The 15252-nt window shown below is 33.0% G+C and overlaps 3 protein-coding genes and 1 long non-coding RNA gene across 4 annotated transcripts; 3 read left to right on the forward strand and 1 right to left on the reverse strand.

Annotated features, from left to right (window-relative positions):
* Positions 1-247: 247 nt before the first annotated feature.
* Positions 248-845, reverse strand: LOC100265645 (photosystem II 5 kDa protein, chloroplastic). The gene is made up of 2 exons (XM_019220422.2): positions 784-845; positions 248-593 (listed from the first exon to the last, which is right to left on the reverse strand). Exons 1-2 carry the CDS (start codon positions 843-845, stop codon positions 248-250), a joined length of 408 nt encoding a protein of 135 aa, XP_019075967.2.
* Positions 846-3148: 2303 nt separating this feature from the next.
* On the forward strand, positions 3149-4721 carry LOC109122783 (uncharacterized). The gene is made up of 3 exons (XR_009465793.1): positions 3149-3370; positions 3452-3741; positions 3816-4721. It is a non-coding gene; the product is annotated as an uncharacterized LOC109122783 (long non-coding RNA).
* Positions 4722-9339: 4618 nt separating this feature from the next.
* Positions 9340-14537, forward strand: LOC109122776 (uncharacterized). Its single transcript, XM_059737247.1, has 5 exons — positions 9340-9411; positions 13563-13669; positions 13757-13812; positions 13982-14135; positions 14234-14537. The coding sequence occupies exons 2-5, from the start codon at positions 13583-13585 to the stop codon at positions 14324-14326; spliced, it is 390 nt and encodes a 129-aa protein (XP_059593230.1). The 5' UTR covers positions 9340-9411; positions 13563-13582; the 3' UTR covers positions 14327-14537.
* On the forward strand, positions 10780-12393 carry LOC104879626 (NAC domain-containing protein 2). Its single transcript, XM_059737245.1, has 3 exons — positions 10780-11032; positions 11276-11571; positions 11676-12393. The coding sequence occupies exons 1-3, from the start codon at positions 10780-10782 to the stop codon at positions 12228-12230; spliced, it is 1104 nt and encodes a 367-aa protein (XP_059593228.1). The 3' UTR covers positions 12231-12393.
* Positions 14538-15252: the final 715 nt, after the last annotated feature.

The raw sequence follows: 15252 nt of genomic DNA on the forward strand, positions 1-15252 counted from the left end.
CATTTTTGCAGGAAAGACCATGAAGCCTTCTCTGATTGCTTCATACCTTACATTTTTTTTTTCAAGAAGAGTTTATTTTTTGCTATACTTTCTATAAAGAATCCAACTGAAATGTTCTGGTGGTTGAAGATTGAGAGAGAGATCTGGGATTGGTTAATTGGGGTACAACTTACAAGCATATGCACACATATTCTACAAGTACAATTACTCAACTCGGATAATATAGAATTTTCCTATACTTAAATCCTCACTTGTGATAAATACGAGCAGTAGGCATGGTAACACAGACAGCAGCATGCTTCTTGGCTTCCGGGGTACCTACCTTTGGATCATCCGCCATTGCTATCTTCGCTACAGTGCAGGCAGCAGGAGCTGTTGCAGCAAAAACAAAATCCCTCCTCCCATTTCTTCTGTCTTCCTTGCTGCTGTTCTTCAAATTTAGACTTGGTTCTTGTCTTGAGGTCTTGGCCATGAGGAGCCCTCGACGTGCAGTGGTCGTGGTGGAGGGATGTTGCTTGGACTGGGGGTTGCACTGCTTAGGGGTGAGGCTGCCCTCATGGTCATGGTAGCCATCTCTGATACTCTGTTTCTGTCTTCAGCCTATGAATCATAATCCTAAAGATTATTGGTTTAAACGTGAAAGTGAGATTGAGAATAAAGTGGGTTGTTTGACGGCCAGGTCATCCATCCACCAATCCATTTGCTTATCCATTAGACACCTTCCATCCAACTGGTTATGGCCACGTATCTTGGCAAAGAGGGTGGTTCTTGAAGCTTCCTTACAGGTGATGGTGTGTATGGGATGGAAAGTTGGCAAGCCCCCATGGAATGGATGGATTTCCCATTATCTTAGTTTTCCGAAAATGGAAAAGAAAAATATCCATGGAGAATAAATTCTAAAAACTAGAATTATGAAAATTTTCTAAATACCTAAATATACCATTCTTTTTCATTATTTAGATAATTATTTTTGCCCAAATTTTTTTTATATTAAATTAATTTAAATTTTTATTTTTAAAATTACTAAACTCACTAATGGATTCAATATATTATCCCTTACTTGATTGGGAGTCCGTTTGTATAGTAAGAAAATTTAGGTAGAGTTGAATGTATGAAAAAACTGGCACAGTCATTCCCTAACAGTTAATTTGTTCAAGAGCAACCATGGTGGTTACTTTAGACTAGTCTTATTCTAGGAATTGCTAGTATTAGTTGACTTAAATTTTAAGTATCAAATGATTTTTAAAAATTATTAGACTCTTTGACAAATCTAACATAATAAGTCTTGTTTGATTTGAAGTTTGTTTTCCAAATGAGAAAATTTAGAAAAATATAATTTTATGCATAGAAGAAATTTACATGGTCATTTCATATCACTTTTCTTTGGAGATATTTTGATTAGCTCAAATTTTGAGTGTCTAAATTATTTTTTAAAAATGATTAGATTCATTAACAAATCCAACTTATTTAATGTTGATTAATTTGGAATCCATTTGCCTAATAATAAAATTCAAAATTATGTGTGCCAAATAAATTAGCATAGTAATTTTGGATCAATTTTAGTATTAATTAGCTTAGTGTTCATTTGGATACACTTCTTGTGTGGTGACTTGTCCTAATAAGGGCTGGTAAGAGATAGCGAGTTCACTGTAGATTGGAATCTAAAGTGAAATGACCATCCTAATAAATATATGGAGCATCAAAAGAATGAAACACAATTAGATAATACTAATAAAAAAATGATTAGATACTGTGATAGCATAAACAAAGTTTACAAAATGGGCCACATGACTAAGAAAAACTAAATTAAACAATTGAAAATAGACTAGATGTCCTATAGGTTTAACAAGGAAAACACTAGAACTAGATGCCCTCTAAAGTTGATTTTATCTCCTTAATAGGAATTTGAAAGTTCTCACTTGAAAAACATTAAATCTACAAGGTGAATATAAAGTCCACTTAATAGTCATGATACAACAGTGTTAGAATGGTCAGTTCATACTAAAGACAGTTCTAAAATATATTTATAATAAATTTGATAATTTGACTATAATATAGAATAATCATGATAGTATTTAAAGAACATATGAGATGTAAAACATGCAATCATAAGTTTGAACATATCTGTGATCAATCAATAAACTATATAAAAGCCTACTACTCGTGAATCCCAATATCTACACGGTCTTTAGTGTCTCACTACCCCATATCACAATACTAAAGAACTAATCTTTTGGTCATCCCATTAGGGGCACAACATAGTGTACGTTGTTGCTTCGGGCTCTATCCCCTAGCTCGACATCATAACCCACAATCCCATTTTAAGGCCTCTCCTTTGCTACATAAATGTTATGGAGTTCTAGAACAAAATTGTATGAAACACGTCATGGATGCACGTGTTATAACGCCCATCAAATACCAATGTCCATAAAGTCTAACAATTTATTATATCATAACAAGGAGTGTAATGTGTTTGGTTGTAAATGTATGCATGGTAATAAATAATTTCTTAAAAGTAAGGTAACATTCATTTTTGCAACTTAATATAAATTATATACATTTTGACCAAATAAGAGTTCAACATATATCTTATGCCTTTAGAAAAATTAAATAAGTAATATATATAACATATGCAAGAAACATTTATTTTATGAAAAGCTTAGTAAAATCATGCATATCCTAACTACTCACAAAAATTCTGTCAATCAACACTAGAGTAGAATTTACAATATGATGACTATAAAATCTAAATCCTCCCCTAACAAAAGAAATTTAAGTGGGTTTAGAGATTTGAAAACTCCATAAAAAGGAATTACGATTCTAAGGTTCTCTTTAACTTTTTCTTAATCGGACAACACTCTCACTAAAATACGTAATTTTCCTAAAAATGAAAGGTTAGGCAAATGCAGTCCAATTCAGGTGAAACTTGATCCAAAGAGTGAAACTTGACCCAAAGAGTTTGTTGCTGGTCTTATTAGTAAAAAAAAATTATAAGAAGTGATTGATGACGTGGAAATATATAACAAGAATCTGTTAAATTTCCACGTTTTGTTGCTGGTCTTCTTCTTCTTCATCAGCAATCAGGCATCCTCGTTTCATTATTTCTCTCATTGATTTGAATTCATCAATCCCATAAATATCTTTTTAAAAGCATTTGGGATCTAAACATGCAACCCACGTCCTTCCTTCACTCTTTGTTTCTTTCTCTCTCATCAGCATGCAATATTGATATTGAAGAAGCTGATATTTCGATTCTCTTCTATTCATAAGCCTTTTGTTCCAAGTTGCAATGACATCAGGGAGATCCAACTGGTGGTACTGTTGTTCGGGCTGTGCAAACAAGCTTGCTCCTTTTAGTGGTCTCTTTAAGGTATATATATACTATTTCTCTCTCTCCCTCCCTCCCTCTGTACATATAAGTAATAACATACATATTACATTACTCTTGTAGGAACTTCTTTCGCATCGCACTCCGGAAAGTCGTCTCCTCCTCATTCGGGGTAACGGGTAGGATTTTGGATTTTCACCATTGTTACGTACACATGCATGCGAGTTTTTTTCTTGTTAATTGCTGAATATGGCAGTGGATTGACGAATGTGAACTTTCAAGGAAAAGAGTCGATTAATCAAGTTCCAACTTGCGTTACACCTGCTCAGCTTCAAGATGAAAGTTGGATGGCTCAAACGAATCTGACCAATATCCACTGTTCTAATTGTGATACTCATGTTGGATGGAAAATTGTAAGATTCATCATTTGTTGTGGGTTTTGTGTTTTATAAATGCATATGCATGAGCCTTGGATTCATATTTACAGATTAATGAGCTCAGCAATCACCCAATAGTCCGTCCAGGCCAATACATACTGCGGATTGATTCTGAGAATGAAATTATTTACTGGGAGAGGCCCAGGCCACGATGAACTTGATTGAAGGAGAAATATGGCTGATGGATGTTGCTAGGTACCAAATCCAAATGGGATCGAAGCTACTGTTGACAAGTACCATTACAATTGATTCCATTCATTTCATTTGTTTTCCTATAGAATTCTTCTATTCAATGTTTATCAAGTTCTCCATAATTCCTATAGATGATATAGAAGGAAATCAATCATTCAACCAGACCAGAAGATAATCTCTAAGCACAACACCCAATATAAAAACAAATCAATCTTCCACTCCAATCACTCTAATCCCATGATTAATTACAACCTAACAATTACCTTGGACCATAAATCAGTCAGAGACATACATCCATGGTAATTATGAAATTCCATATTCAAGAATAGGCACAAATATCTCTTCCTAGTTGTACTGTATCAATTCCAGCTTTACATTCCTTTATTTTTTTCTATGTAATACCAATTCATTATTTTATAAAAATGCTAAGTCTGCAACTTCCTCATGTAATAGAGCAGTCGTTTGTTTGAAATATGACTACTAGTGATGAACTATGTCTAACCATTCAATCAGTCCACCCATATTTGAGTTTAGTTTCGGTCAAATTGAGCTCCAACAATTTCCTTCTATGGAAAACCCAACTACTACCATTGATACGAAGTTTGAGAATAGCTCATCATATCATGATGAGTGAGATACCTGCGGCAAAAAAGAATAGACAATATAGAAGAGAAAACTCATAATCTCTTGGCATGTAAGTTGGATAAACAATGGTTGTGTTATGGCACTTTAATTTTTATTTCTAGTTAGTTTTTATTTTTATTTAGTTTCTATTTAGTTTACGGAATAAAGGATCCTTAGGATCCGTGGGGTCCCTCAATCTTTAGTTTCTATTATTTTTATTTAATTTCCTATATAAAATAAGAAGAGTGTAATGGGGAAAGGGATAAAAAAATAATTTCAATAACAAAAATTTGTTTTTTCAATTTTGCGTCTTCTCCTTGGGTCATAAGAATTGTTATTAGAGCATGGTTTTCACACTAATCATGACAAAAAGGACTAGAGCGCAGGAACAATGTAGACTTAAAGATATTATTAAAAAAACGAGTCATAGGTATATATGAAAGATAAGCAACAATGTTATGGAGAGAGTTAGAGAACAAGAAAATATGAGAAAGAAGGTTGGAGACTATAGCTTGAAGTTCAACTTGGGAATTGGAATTAAAAAATCTAGCAACATCACATATCTTCACTTTAAGGTGAATTATGAGGCACTTCATAGATCATTTTGAGGTAATCTATATATTGGTTCAAAACTCAGGAAGTCAGAAGTCCAATGTTTCAAACAGTTTTTAAATCAAAGCTGAAAATAGGAAGTTATATTTGATTGAAATTAACTAGATAGAATAGGTGATTTTGGATTCAAAATGGAACTAATGAATTTGAATCCAATTCAAACTTTCCCCAAATTTGAATTCATCCATTGCCCTTGGGAAGAAACCAAACTTGAATATTAATCCCATTTGAATTTGCACTCCCATTCAATTTGTCCATTGCCACTTCATGCTTGAACCTCCTCCAATTCAAATTTGACAGTTTTTTCACTCCACCAACTCAGGATTGGTCTGCATCATTTAGAAGCCATAATTTTTAGTATTTTAGAATTTTTTTAATAAGTTTTGAATTAGAAGATGCGACATGTCCCTTTTAAGGTCATGTATATGCTTTCTTTTAGGGTTTAAGAAAGAGGTGAAAATGTAAGGGGAGATATTGATCTCTTTTTCTTGAATTCTTGAGTAAAGCTCTAGTTTTCTTTTCCATATTTCTATTCTATTTTCTTGGAAACCAAACTTGGGTTGTGAAGAGAAATCCTTCACCATGTTTGATTAACTTGATGGAACCAAAGATGCTAACATGAAGGTGAAGAATCTAGAGAAGAAGAGAAGAAGTAATAAAAACATAATAAAGTTATAGTTTTCTTTATATTTCAAGTTTGAATTAGTAGGAATAAATCCTCTATATTAGTTCACCTCACGTAAGATACAAATGATACTTACCAAGCTACTAGTAATTCTTTGGAAGGCCTTGATCACTAGTGTACTTAGTTTGATCCTACTCTTAATGAATCAAGGGTCGAATCTAGAGATCGATATAGGCTAGCTTTTGATTAAATAAAATTGAAAACCAAAATTAACTTTGATTGGGTTGGGAAATCCAATTTTAAAAATAAAATATAAGTTTTGGATGTAATATTGGTCCTAAGATTCAATTTGAACTTGAATTGAATTTGGTCTAGTTGATGAAGAGATAGACATGGATCTCAAATACTTTATGACCTTTTGCCCTATGGCTCTCTCTTGTACCTTGGCATGTGAGATGGTGGAATCCTCCATAAAGGGATGAAGGCTAAGGTTCTCTCTATTTGGAAGACAAAATGATTGATGTTCTAAGGCCTAAACCCTTAAGGGGATTTATATAGAATTACTCATGAGCTTAAGTGACTTAAACTGATATTGGGTTTAGGTCATTTAATTTAGCCCATTAGGTCCTAATTAATTAGTCGAAGTCATATAAAGTTAATGAATTGGAGTCTAATAGGGTTAATTAATTAATTAGCCAAAAAAAAATAAAAATTATAAGCTATTGTGCATTTTACGTATTTACTAAAGGCCTTTATACCCACATATGAATAAAAAACTCAAATATCCCTCAAACATTGTGTCACCAAGGAATATGAGCTCAAGTAAGAACCATTGAGGCTCTTAGAAAAATTATGACTCACTCATAGTCAAATTCTGAAGTTGAATCAACATTCCACTATAGAGAGCCAACTGCAATCTAATATCCTATAATATTAAATTGAGACACAAAACTTGGATTTGTGACCTACTAATGACTACATGCAAGCTCCCTATGAATTAGTATTTGTAATCTAATGAGATGAATGTTATAAACCTCTCAATATTACCTTTATAATTCTTTAGTCTTTGATTATCTTATTATGTGATCAATTGATATGCTATAACTCTCTAAGACCATACTTCAAATTTCACTTAAGGAATTTCTATGGATACAAATTTTATGATCAAATATCCTTAGAATCATCCAAAAGGAAACACTATCTCAAACCCACGAGATATCATGGTTTCTACTTTGAGAATACTTATTGTCACTTGCCTTAATCAATAGCGGCATAATCGATAAGGAATATATAATGACCTTAAGATCTCACTAGTAGTTCAATGCCATTGGCAACCTTAGCACTAGCTCAACATTATCTTAAGGTTAAGAGCTCATGAAACATAGTAGCTTGGTGAAGTCATGACTACTAATATCCAATGTTATGACTCACCATAGGTTATGTGCAGTTTGTAACCATACATACTAGTGCACTTATCATGAGAATCTTATCTTAATGACCAAGACAAGTTATACCTCAAATTAGGAGGTAGTGCACTGCACTTTAGATAAATTACCCGAGTCCATGAACCAATTGTGGGTTAGTAATCAATTTGCAAGGAACTTATGACTTAGAACTTTTAGGTAACTCTTAATATACCTAAATCATGTGCAATGAAAATAATGTAAGTATAAATGCTCAAAAAGAGAACTAGAATCATAACATAAATATCAATAAAATCTATTTATTATTAATGAAATTTATTTATTATGACATTATATCATGCTTTTTAAGACTCTATCCTTACAATTTCATGGTCACTTTGAGCATAGTTTCAAGCCATGTTCTATTAGTTAAGGGCATTGAAATCTATAAGTATAAGGTAGAGATAATTGCCAACCTTTCCACTTCTAGGACAGTGAGAGATGCAAAATCTTTTCAAGGATATGTAGGGTTTATAAGAGGTTTATTCAAGGATTTATTATTATAGTTTGGCCATTGTGCCCATTGTTGACTAAAGATAAACCTATTGAGTGGATCAATGAATTCCGAGAGGTATTTGAGAGGCTTAAACCTTTGTTTATCACCATATCTGTTATGTACCCATCATACTAGTGTTACCTTTTAAGTTGATGTGTGATGCTAGTGATTAAGCCATATGACACACTTGGGCAAAGAGTGGACAAGAAGCCCCATGTGATCTTCTATTATAATAAATCTCGAGATAGTACTGGAATGAACTATTCCACAATGAAAAAAAGCTCCTAGCAATGTTTTTGACTTTGTATAAGTTTTGTCCTTATCATGTAGGTTCACTGGTGTTCAACATCTACCATTTAGACTTGAAGTTTTTGCTTGCTAACAAAAATGCTAAGCATATGTAGGTTGATCAGGTAGATTTTTTTATTGCAATAGATTCATTTTATCAATAAGTATAAAGAAGTCTATAATATGGTGGTTGATCACCTTTCAAGGTTATTATTTGAGGAGAAAGAAGAGTTAATTATCATGAATGATGACTTCTCGGATGAGTAATTACTAGTTGCCTATGTAGTGCCCTAGTATGTGCATATTGTGCCCTATGTCTTCAAATGTTACCTTGATAAGATTATTACAACGTGCATATCAAATGAGGAAGGGCCTAATATCCTTAAGATTATATAATTAACACGACTGTGTTAGTTACCTCTCTATTAATATTTTCAAAATATAGAGAAAAATAAATTAATAGCATTTCTCTAATACCCAATTTCATTATATTATAATTAAGTTGCCTTCTAATATAGCGACTAGTGATTCTTCTAAAAAGCTGCATTAATACCAAGCTAACCCTTTATGGTATTAGGTAACACATCTAAACAAGTTCACTTCAATAAAAATAATAATATTTTAATTAAATCGTACACTTTGAAAATTTCCTTTTTTTATTACGATGGTGTTAATGGTATTTATTAGTTACAAACATTAAATTGGAAATGATTTATCAAATAATAATTATAATTATGAATGTTTTACATGAAAATGATATTGTAGAAATAGTGATTTGAGATTTTAATTAAGAAGCTACAATTTTTTATTTTTTATTTTTTTTTGAAAAATATTTAAAGACTAGAAAATTTTCTAACAATTTAAAAACTATAAATTACATTATTATTATTATTAAAAATAACTAACTTTATTTAAGAATTCATTACTATTATTATTAAAAATAACTAATTTTATTTAAGAATTCACTATATGAAAGGTCCAAGAATTTTGAATGTATAAAAAATAATGCTTAATAGGGGAATTATTATATTTATTGAAATTAATAAATAAATGCTTTAGTGATCTAGTTACAAAACACCAATGTTCTTGATTAAATTTAATAAAACAACCAACACTACCTCACTCCCTTTGTCTTGCTTTCTTTCATTTTCCCTCGTTTTACCTGGTTGTGTCACTTTCTTTCTTGCTTTCGAGAATGGAAGTTTCCCTCGTTTTACCTGGTTGTCACTTTCTTTCTTGCTTTCGAGAATTGAAGTTGGGTTCGTAGAGCTTTGAAGAAGGTGTTGGAAGTAGTAGTTGCTTTGACATTCAACGTTTTGTTGTTGGACTTCTTCTTCATCAATCAGGTATCCTTCTTTCTTTGTTAATGTCTCTCACTGATTTCAACTAAGGGGAGTTGTTTCAGAGAAGTCTTCAAGAAACTGATAGTCTCTTTCAGTTAGAGTTTCTGATTCCACTTCCTTTACTCTTCTTTGGTTCTTTCTTTCCTTCTTTCTCTCTTTCTTTCTTGCTTTTCTCAGTACTGATATTGAAGAAGCTGACACTTTAATTTACTTCGATTAGGCATCTTGTTCAAAATTACAATGTATTCATCAACATCCGAAGCCGACGTGTGGTTCTGTTGTGGGGATTGCGACTTGCTCCTTTTAATGGTCTCGTATATCATATGGTAATAACGAAAGTAGTTGGCTCCTCTTTGGTGAAAACGCGTAAGATTTTGGATTTTGACACTGGTTACATATACATATATTTATGTATACCTCTTTGTTTCTTGTTAATTGCTGCGTTTCTCTGTGTACATAAAATATATGGATATGATGAATATCACATACAGGTTCACCGGTATGAAGAGACCACCCAGTGGCTGTGAAGCTTGAAGCAATCAGTCAAGCTCCAGCTAGCGTTACATTGATCCATTTAGGTTAAAGATAAAGGTCAGACGACACAAACTGATATGGCCGATATCCACTGTTCTAATTGTGATTGTGTTTTGTATACCTAGATATTCTTAGGTGGTGTTTGTTTGTTTGTTTGTTTTTTTTTTTTTTTTTGGCTGATTTTGATTTTTTTTTATTCAATTAAAAAACAAATATCATCTTCGACTATATTTGATTGATCGGCAATAATAAGAGAGATAGGATAAGAAATAAGATATTATATTATATCCAATTGATGATAAATATGATAAATTATCTTATCACTTATCTTATCTTATATTTGATTAAATATAGGATATTATAAGTAATGAAATATATTTCCATAATTTAAAAACTATATATATAATATTTAATATACATAAAGATTATTATTTGATGAGGCCAGTTTAAAAGTTGTTTTGGATTAGGGTAATGTTTCTCAACCAATTAAATGAAATTTAAAACAAAAAAGTAAAATGAAAGAAAATACATAAGATAAGCACAAATTTTCATTAAAATTTAAAATTTAAAAAAAAAAAAAAAAACAAGATACACATCATATCTGATTAACTGAATTCCAACCAATCATAAAAATAACCTAAAAGAAAAATATTCTGTTACTTACCAGCAATCCGTTTCAAATTAGACGACTCCTTGACCTCAAATCATAGTAGTACGTAGTATATTTGGGATTTTCCCAAAAGGAGACGACAGAGTAGAGAAAACTCAGGGAAATAGACCAGAAAGAGGAGAAAACTCAAACTCAGGCTTACTCTCAATCTCAAAAAAAAAAAAAAAATGAATCTTTCAGAGCTTAGTGAGGATGCAAGTCTACAAACAGTAGAGGGAAAAGCAGAAGAAGTGCAGAATAGTAGTAGTAAAGGTGGAGAGCTTTTTGATCTTAATTCTTTACCACCAGGATACAGATTTAATCCCACAGATGCAGAGATTATAGTTTTCTACTTGAGGAAGAAGATTGATCATCAGTCATTGCCACCCAACAAGATAATAGAAGTCAATCTTTATGGTTATGATCCTGATGAACTTGCAGGTTACTTATTTCTATATTCAAGTTCAATTGCTTGTTTATATATTATTTAGTACTTTTGCTCTTTTGCTAATAATTAATGATCTCGTGAATGAGTATTGAATGAGATGTAACATGGGCTGTCATTTCTTTTTGGCTATTGAAGTTTAAATGGTTTGCAAAGATGTTTTGAATTAGGGTTTTAGTAGGGTTTTACTTCTCTTTAGTATTATTGGCATATGTGAATTGATTTTTATTTTGATTGATGTTACTCAGCGAGATACGAGCCATCCGGGAATGATGAATGGTTCTATTTCACTCCAAGGGAAAGGAAATATCGGAATGGGCAACGTCCCAATAGGTCAATTGGAGAAGGATACTGGAAGGCCACCGGAGCTGATAAAGAGATCAAATTTGAGGATCGAACGGTGGGGTATCGGAAGGCTTTAGTCTTCTACCGAGGAAGTGCTCAAAACGGAGTCAAAACCAACTGGATCATGCATGAATTCACAGTTGCTAAACCTCCAGGGCCTCCAAGAAGAAGTGGTGTCAATGATATGAGGGTATATATTATGTCCTCTTTTCATTTATTTTATATTGTATGTTAAGACACTTGTGCAGATTAATATGTATCATAATGTTTCTTGTTTGTTTGTTTTTGTTGCAGTTGGATGACTGTGTTCTATGCAGAGTCTATAGAACAGACGAAAGGATCTACAAAAGATCACGGCATGCGTCTAGGCTTGATGAATCAGGCCCATCAGGCTCTAAGATTCCGAGACTTGACCTTAACCCTAATCCTAATGGGGTCAATAATCCATATGAGGAGCAGTACTATTATAATAGCATCCAGATGCCTCTCCAAGCCCAACAGCAACAACCTAGAACTGAAATATTCCAAGCCCCTCAAGAACCAGATCATTTTGCTCTGCAAAGCAACACCCAATACCCCATCCTGGACCCTAGTGTCTTGATGCCACTGCCCACTCCTCATCAGTCTATACACTATATTGGGAACGAATTTGGAGGTCAGGGTCTAGATAACTTTGATATAATGAATGGCGCCATTGGCAACAGCAGCTTTGATGCAGGGAATAGTAATGATTTTGGCAACGTCCCTGGGTTCGATTCAACTGATTATGTATATCCGATGATTGATTATGGCAACGATGCTGCACCGATGCCTTCAAACATGAATGGCAACTACGGCCGGCAGCTATAGTAGTAGTTATATATGCTGGGTTTTCTGGACATAGTAGTGTTGTTATTATTACATGTTGGTAGAATATTGCATTTCATGTCATTCATGTAATCGAAATTTTTGTAATAGGAGTAAATACATATATACAAGTTTGAACCCCCAACACTGGGTTTTTTCCTTTCTTTTTTTTTCGGTTGAATGTCATTAAACTTTATAACTTGTTCAGAGTAACTAACAAACAATTAATGACTTAATGAAAAGAAAAATAGAGAGATGGAAAACATCACCAAATATTTATGAATAGTTAAGAAAATTTTAAATCATCAAATAGTCTTTTAGTTTAAAATTTTGACAGTTTTCTCTACATGTATGTATATGGCACAAATGGAGGTCCTAGATTATACATTTGTTACATTTCTAACAAATGTAAATTCCATTATTATTATTATTAATAAAAATAACCAACTTTATTTAAGAATCCACTATATGAACGGTCCAAATGAATTTTGAATGTATATAAAATAATGCTTAATAGGGAAGTTATTGTATTTAATGAAATTAATAAATAAGTGCTTTAGTGATCTTGTTATAAAACACCAATGTTCTTCATTAAAATTAATAAAAAAAAATTACAGAGTTGATGGATGACGTGGAAATATAACAAGAATCTGTTAATTAGTAACTAAGTAGGTAACCTTCTCAATCTGCAGTATAATTATACCAATCATATTCACAACTGCTTCTCCAAGAAAAACAACCTACTCTCCCTCTCTCATATTCTCTTGATCGCTTTGACATTCAACGTTTTGTTCTTCTTCTTCATCATCATCAATCAGGTATCCTTCTTTCTCTTGCTGTCTCTCGTTTTCCCTCGTATTCCCTGGTTTTCTGGCACTTTCTTTCTTGCATTCAAGAATTGAATTTGGGTTCGTAAGGCTTTGAAGAAGGTGTTGGAAGTAGTAGTTGCTTTGATATTCAACGTTTTGTTGTTGGACTTCTTCTTCATGAATCAGGTATCCTTCTTTCTTTGTTAATTGCTCTAATTGGTTTCAATTAAGTGGCGTTGATTCAGAGAAGTCTTCAAGAAACTGATAGTCTCTTTCACTTGGAGTATCTGATTCCACTTTCCTTCTCTTTCTTTCTCTGGAGAACTGAAATGAGCTAGCATTTTCTTTTCAAACATTAGACCTTTTTTTTTTTATCATTTCAAAGCTGATAAGTATCTTTTTCAGCTCATTGAATAGGATTTGGAATCTGCAACTCACTTCCTTTTTTCTTTCCCTCTTTCTCTCTCCCTTTCTTTCTTTCCTTCTTTATCAGCATTGATATTGAAGAAGCTGATACTTTGATTAGGCATTTTGTTCAAAATTGCAATGTCTACGCCAACATCTGAAGCCTACGAGTGGTTCTGTTGTGGGGATTGTGATAACAAGCTTGCTCCTTTTAATGGTCTCGTTAAGGTATATATATGTATGCATACCTCTGTACGTATACAGGTGCATAGTTTTAGTTAAAGTAATAACATACATATCTTATTGTTCTTGTAGGAACTTGTTTCACAATGCAATAGCGAAAGTAGTTGGCTCCTCTTTCGTGAAAACGCGTAAGATTATGGATTTTCACCATTGTCACACATGCATATATTTATGTGGACCTCTTTGTTTCTTATTAATTGCTGGATTTCTGTATGTGTTAGGGTTGGAAACAAGAAATAATATTCAATTAATGCATCTTTGGCACATAGTTAATTGTGTACAAAAAATTTATGGCAGTGGCTTGAATGTGAAGTTTAAAGGAAGAAAGGCAATTAATCTACCTCCAGCTAGTATTACGTCCATTCAGGTTACAGATGAAGGTCGGATATCTCATACTGATGTGGCCAATATCCACTGTTCTAAATGTGAAGGTCATGTTGGGTGGAAAATTGTAAGAATCATCGTTCCCTTGTTGTGGATTTTATGTTTTATATATGTACGTTAGCCTTGGATATATAATCTTAAGGTACATATTTTGGTGATTTACAGATTCACGAGCACAACGATGACCCAATAATCCATAAAGGTCAATTCATACTGCATAATTCTTTTGGGGGAGGCAGACTTTCTCTCAAGTTATAAAATGGATGGACAAAAATATGGCAGATGGATCTACCAATTAATCAGATTTCTGATTCTGTTTGTTTTCCTATCATGGCTGTAGATGTAGGTACCAAGTCCGAATGGGATGCTGCTGTTGAGAAGTGTTATAATTGATTGGATTCATTTCTTTTCCTATAGAATTCTTCTATCCAATGTTGAGTGAAAAATTGTGATAGCTTTACTACTGTTCCATTCAGTTTGCATTTTGGAATGAATGTGTCCATGAGAAACATATAAAATTATAGGGATGCATGGCTCATCGTGCCATGCTTTTCAAGACCATCCAAACAATTGCATGGTCAATTTGAGCATGGTTTCAAGCCAAGTTGTGTAAGCTAAGGGCATTGAAAAAAATAGTTTCTAACCAATCAAGGTAATTGCCAACCTTTTTACCTCTAGGACAGTGAGAGATATGAGATCTTTTAAGGCGATGTAGGGTTTACAAGAGGTTTCATTCAAGGATTTAGTAGTATTGTAGTATAGTTAGACCATTGTGCCAATTATTGGCTAAATATAAACCTATTGAGTGGATCAATGAATTCCGAGAGGTATTTGTGAGGCTTAAGCCTTTGCTTATAACCGCACCCATCATGTAGCCGGCAGACTAGTGTCGCCCTTTTGAGCTGACACTAGCATTAATTAAGCCATATGCAACCATGCTTGGGCAAAAAGGGACAAGAAGCCTATGTGATCTTTTGTGCTAATAAAGTTTGAGATAAAACCTGTATGAACTATTCCACAATGGAAAAAGAGCTCCTTGGAATGTGAATAAGTTTAATCCCTATCATATAAGTTCACTGATTATGGTGTTTCATATCTACCATTTAGCCTTGAAGTATTTCTAGCTAACAAAAATACCAAGCATAGGTTGATTCGGTAGATCTTTTTGTTACAAGAAATTCAAT

The sequence above is a fragment of the Vitis vinifera genome, chromosome 6, assembly GCF_030704535.1.
Source record: "Vitis vinifera cultivar Pinot Noir 40024 chromosome 6, ASM3070453v1".
NCBI classification, from domain to species: Eukaryota; Viridiplantae; Streptophyta; class Magnoliopsida; order Vitales; family Vitaceae; genus Vitis; species Vitis vinifera.

Excerpts from the sequence above, each read along its gene's own strand:
- LOC109122776 (XM_059737247.1), top strand. The coding sequence starts at position 13,583 with ATGTCTACGCCAACATCTGAAGCCTACGAGTGGTTCTGTTGTGGGGAT. Across the intron at positions 13,813-13,981 it reads CTCCTCTTTCGTGAAAACGC|TGGCTTGAATGTGAAGTTTA; the intron begins GTAAGATTATGG and ends AATTTATGGCAG. Across the intron at positions 14,136-14,233 it reads GTCATGTTGGGTGGAAAATT|ATTCACGAGCACAACGATGA; the intron begins GTAAGAATCATC and ends GGTGATTTACAG.
- LOC104879626 (XM_059737245.1), top strand. The coding sequence starts at position 10,780 with ATGAATCTTTCAGAGCTTAGTGAGGATGCAAGTCTACAAACAGTAGAG. Across the intron at positions 11,033-11,275 it reads TGATCCTGATGAACTTGCAG|GTTACTCAGCGAGATACGAG; the intron begins GTTACTTATTTC and ends ATTTTGATTGAT. Across the intron at positions 11,572-11,675 it reads GTGGTGTCAATGATATGAGG|TTGGATGACTGTGTTCTATG; the intron begins GTATATATTATG and ends TTTTTGTTGCAG.
- LOC100265645 (XM_019220422.2), bottom strand. The coding sequence starts at position 845 with ATGGGAAATCCATCCATTCCATGGGGGCTTGCCAACTTTCCATCCCAT. Across the intron at positions 594-783 it reads TCCCATACACACCATCACCT|ACAGAAACAGAGTATCAGAG; the intron begins GTAAGGAAGCTT and ends CATAGGCTGAAG.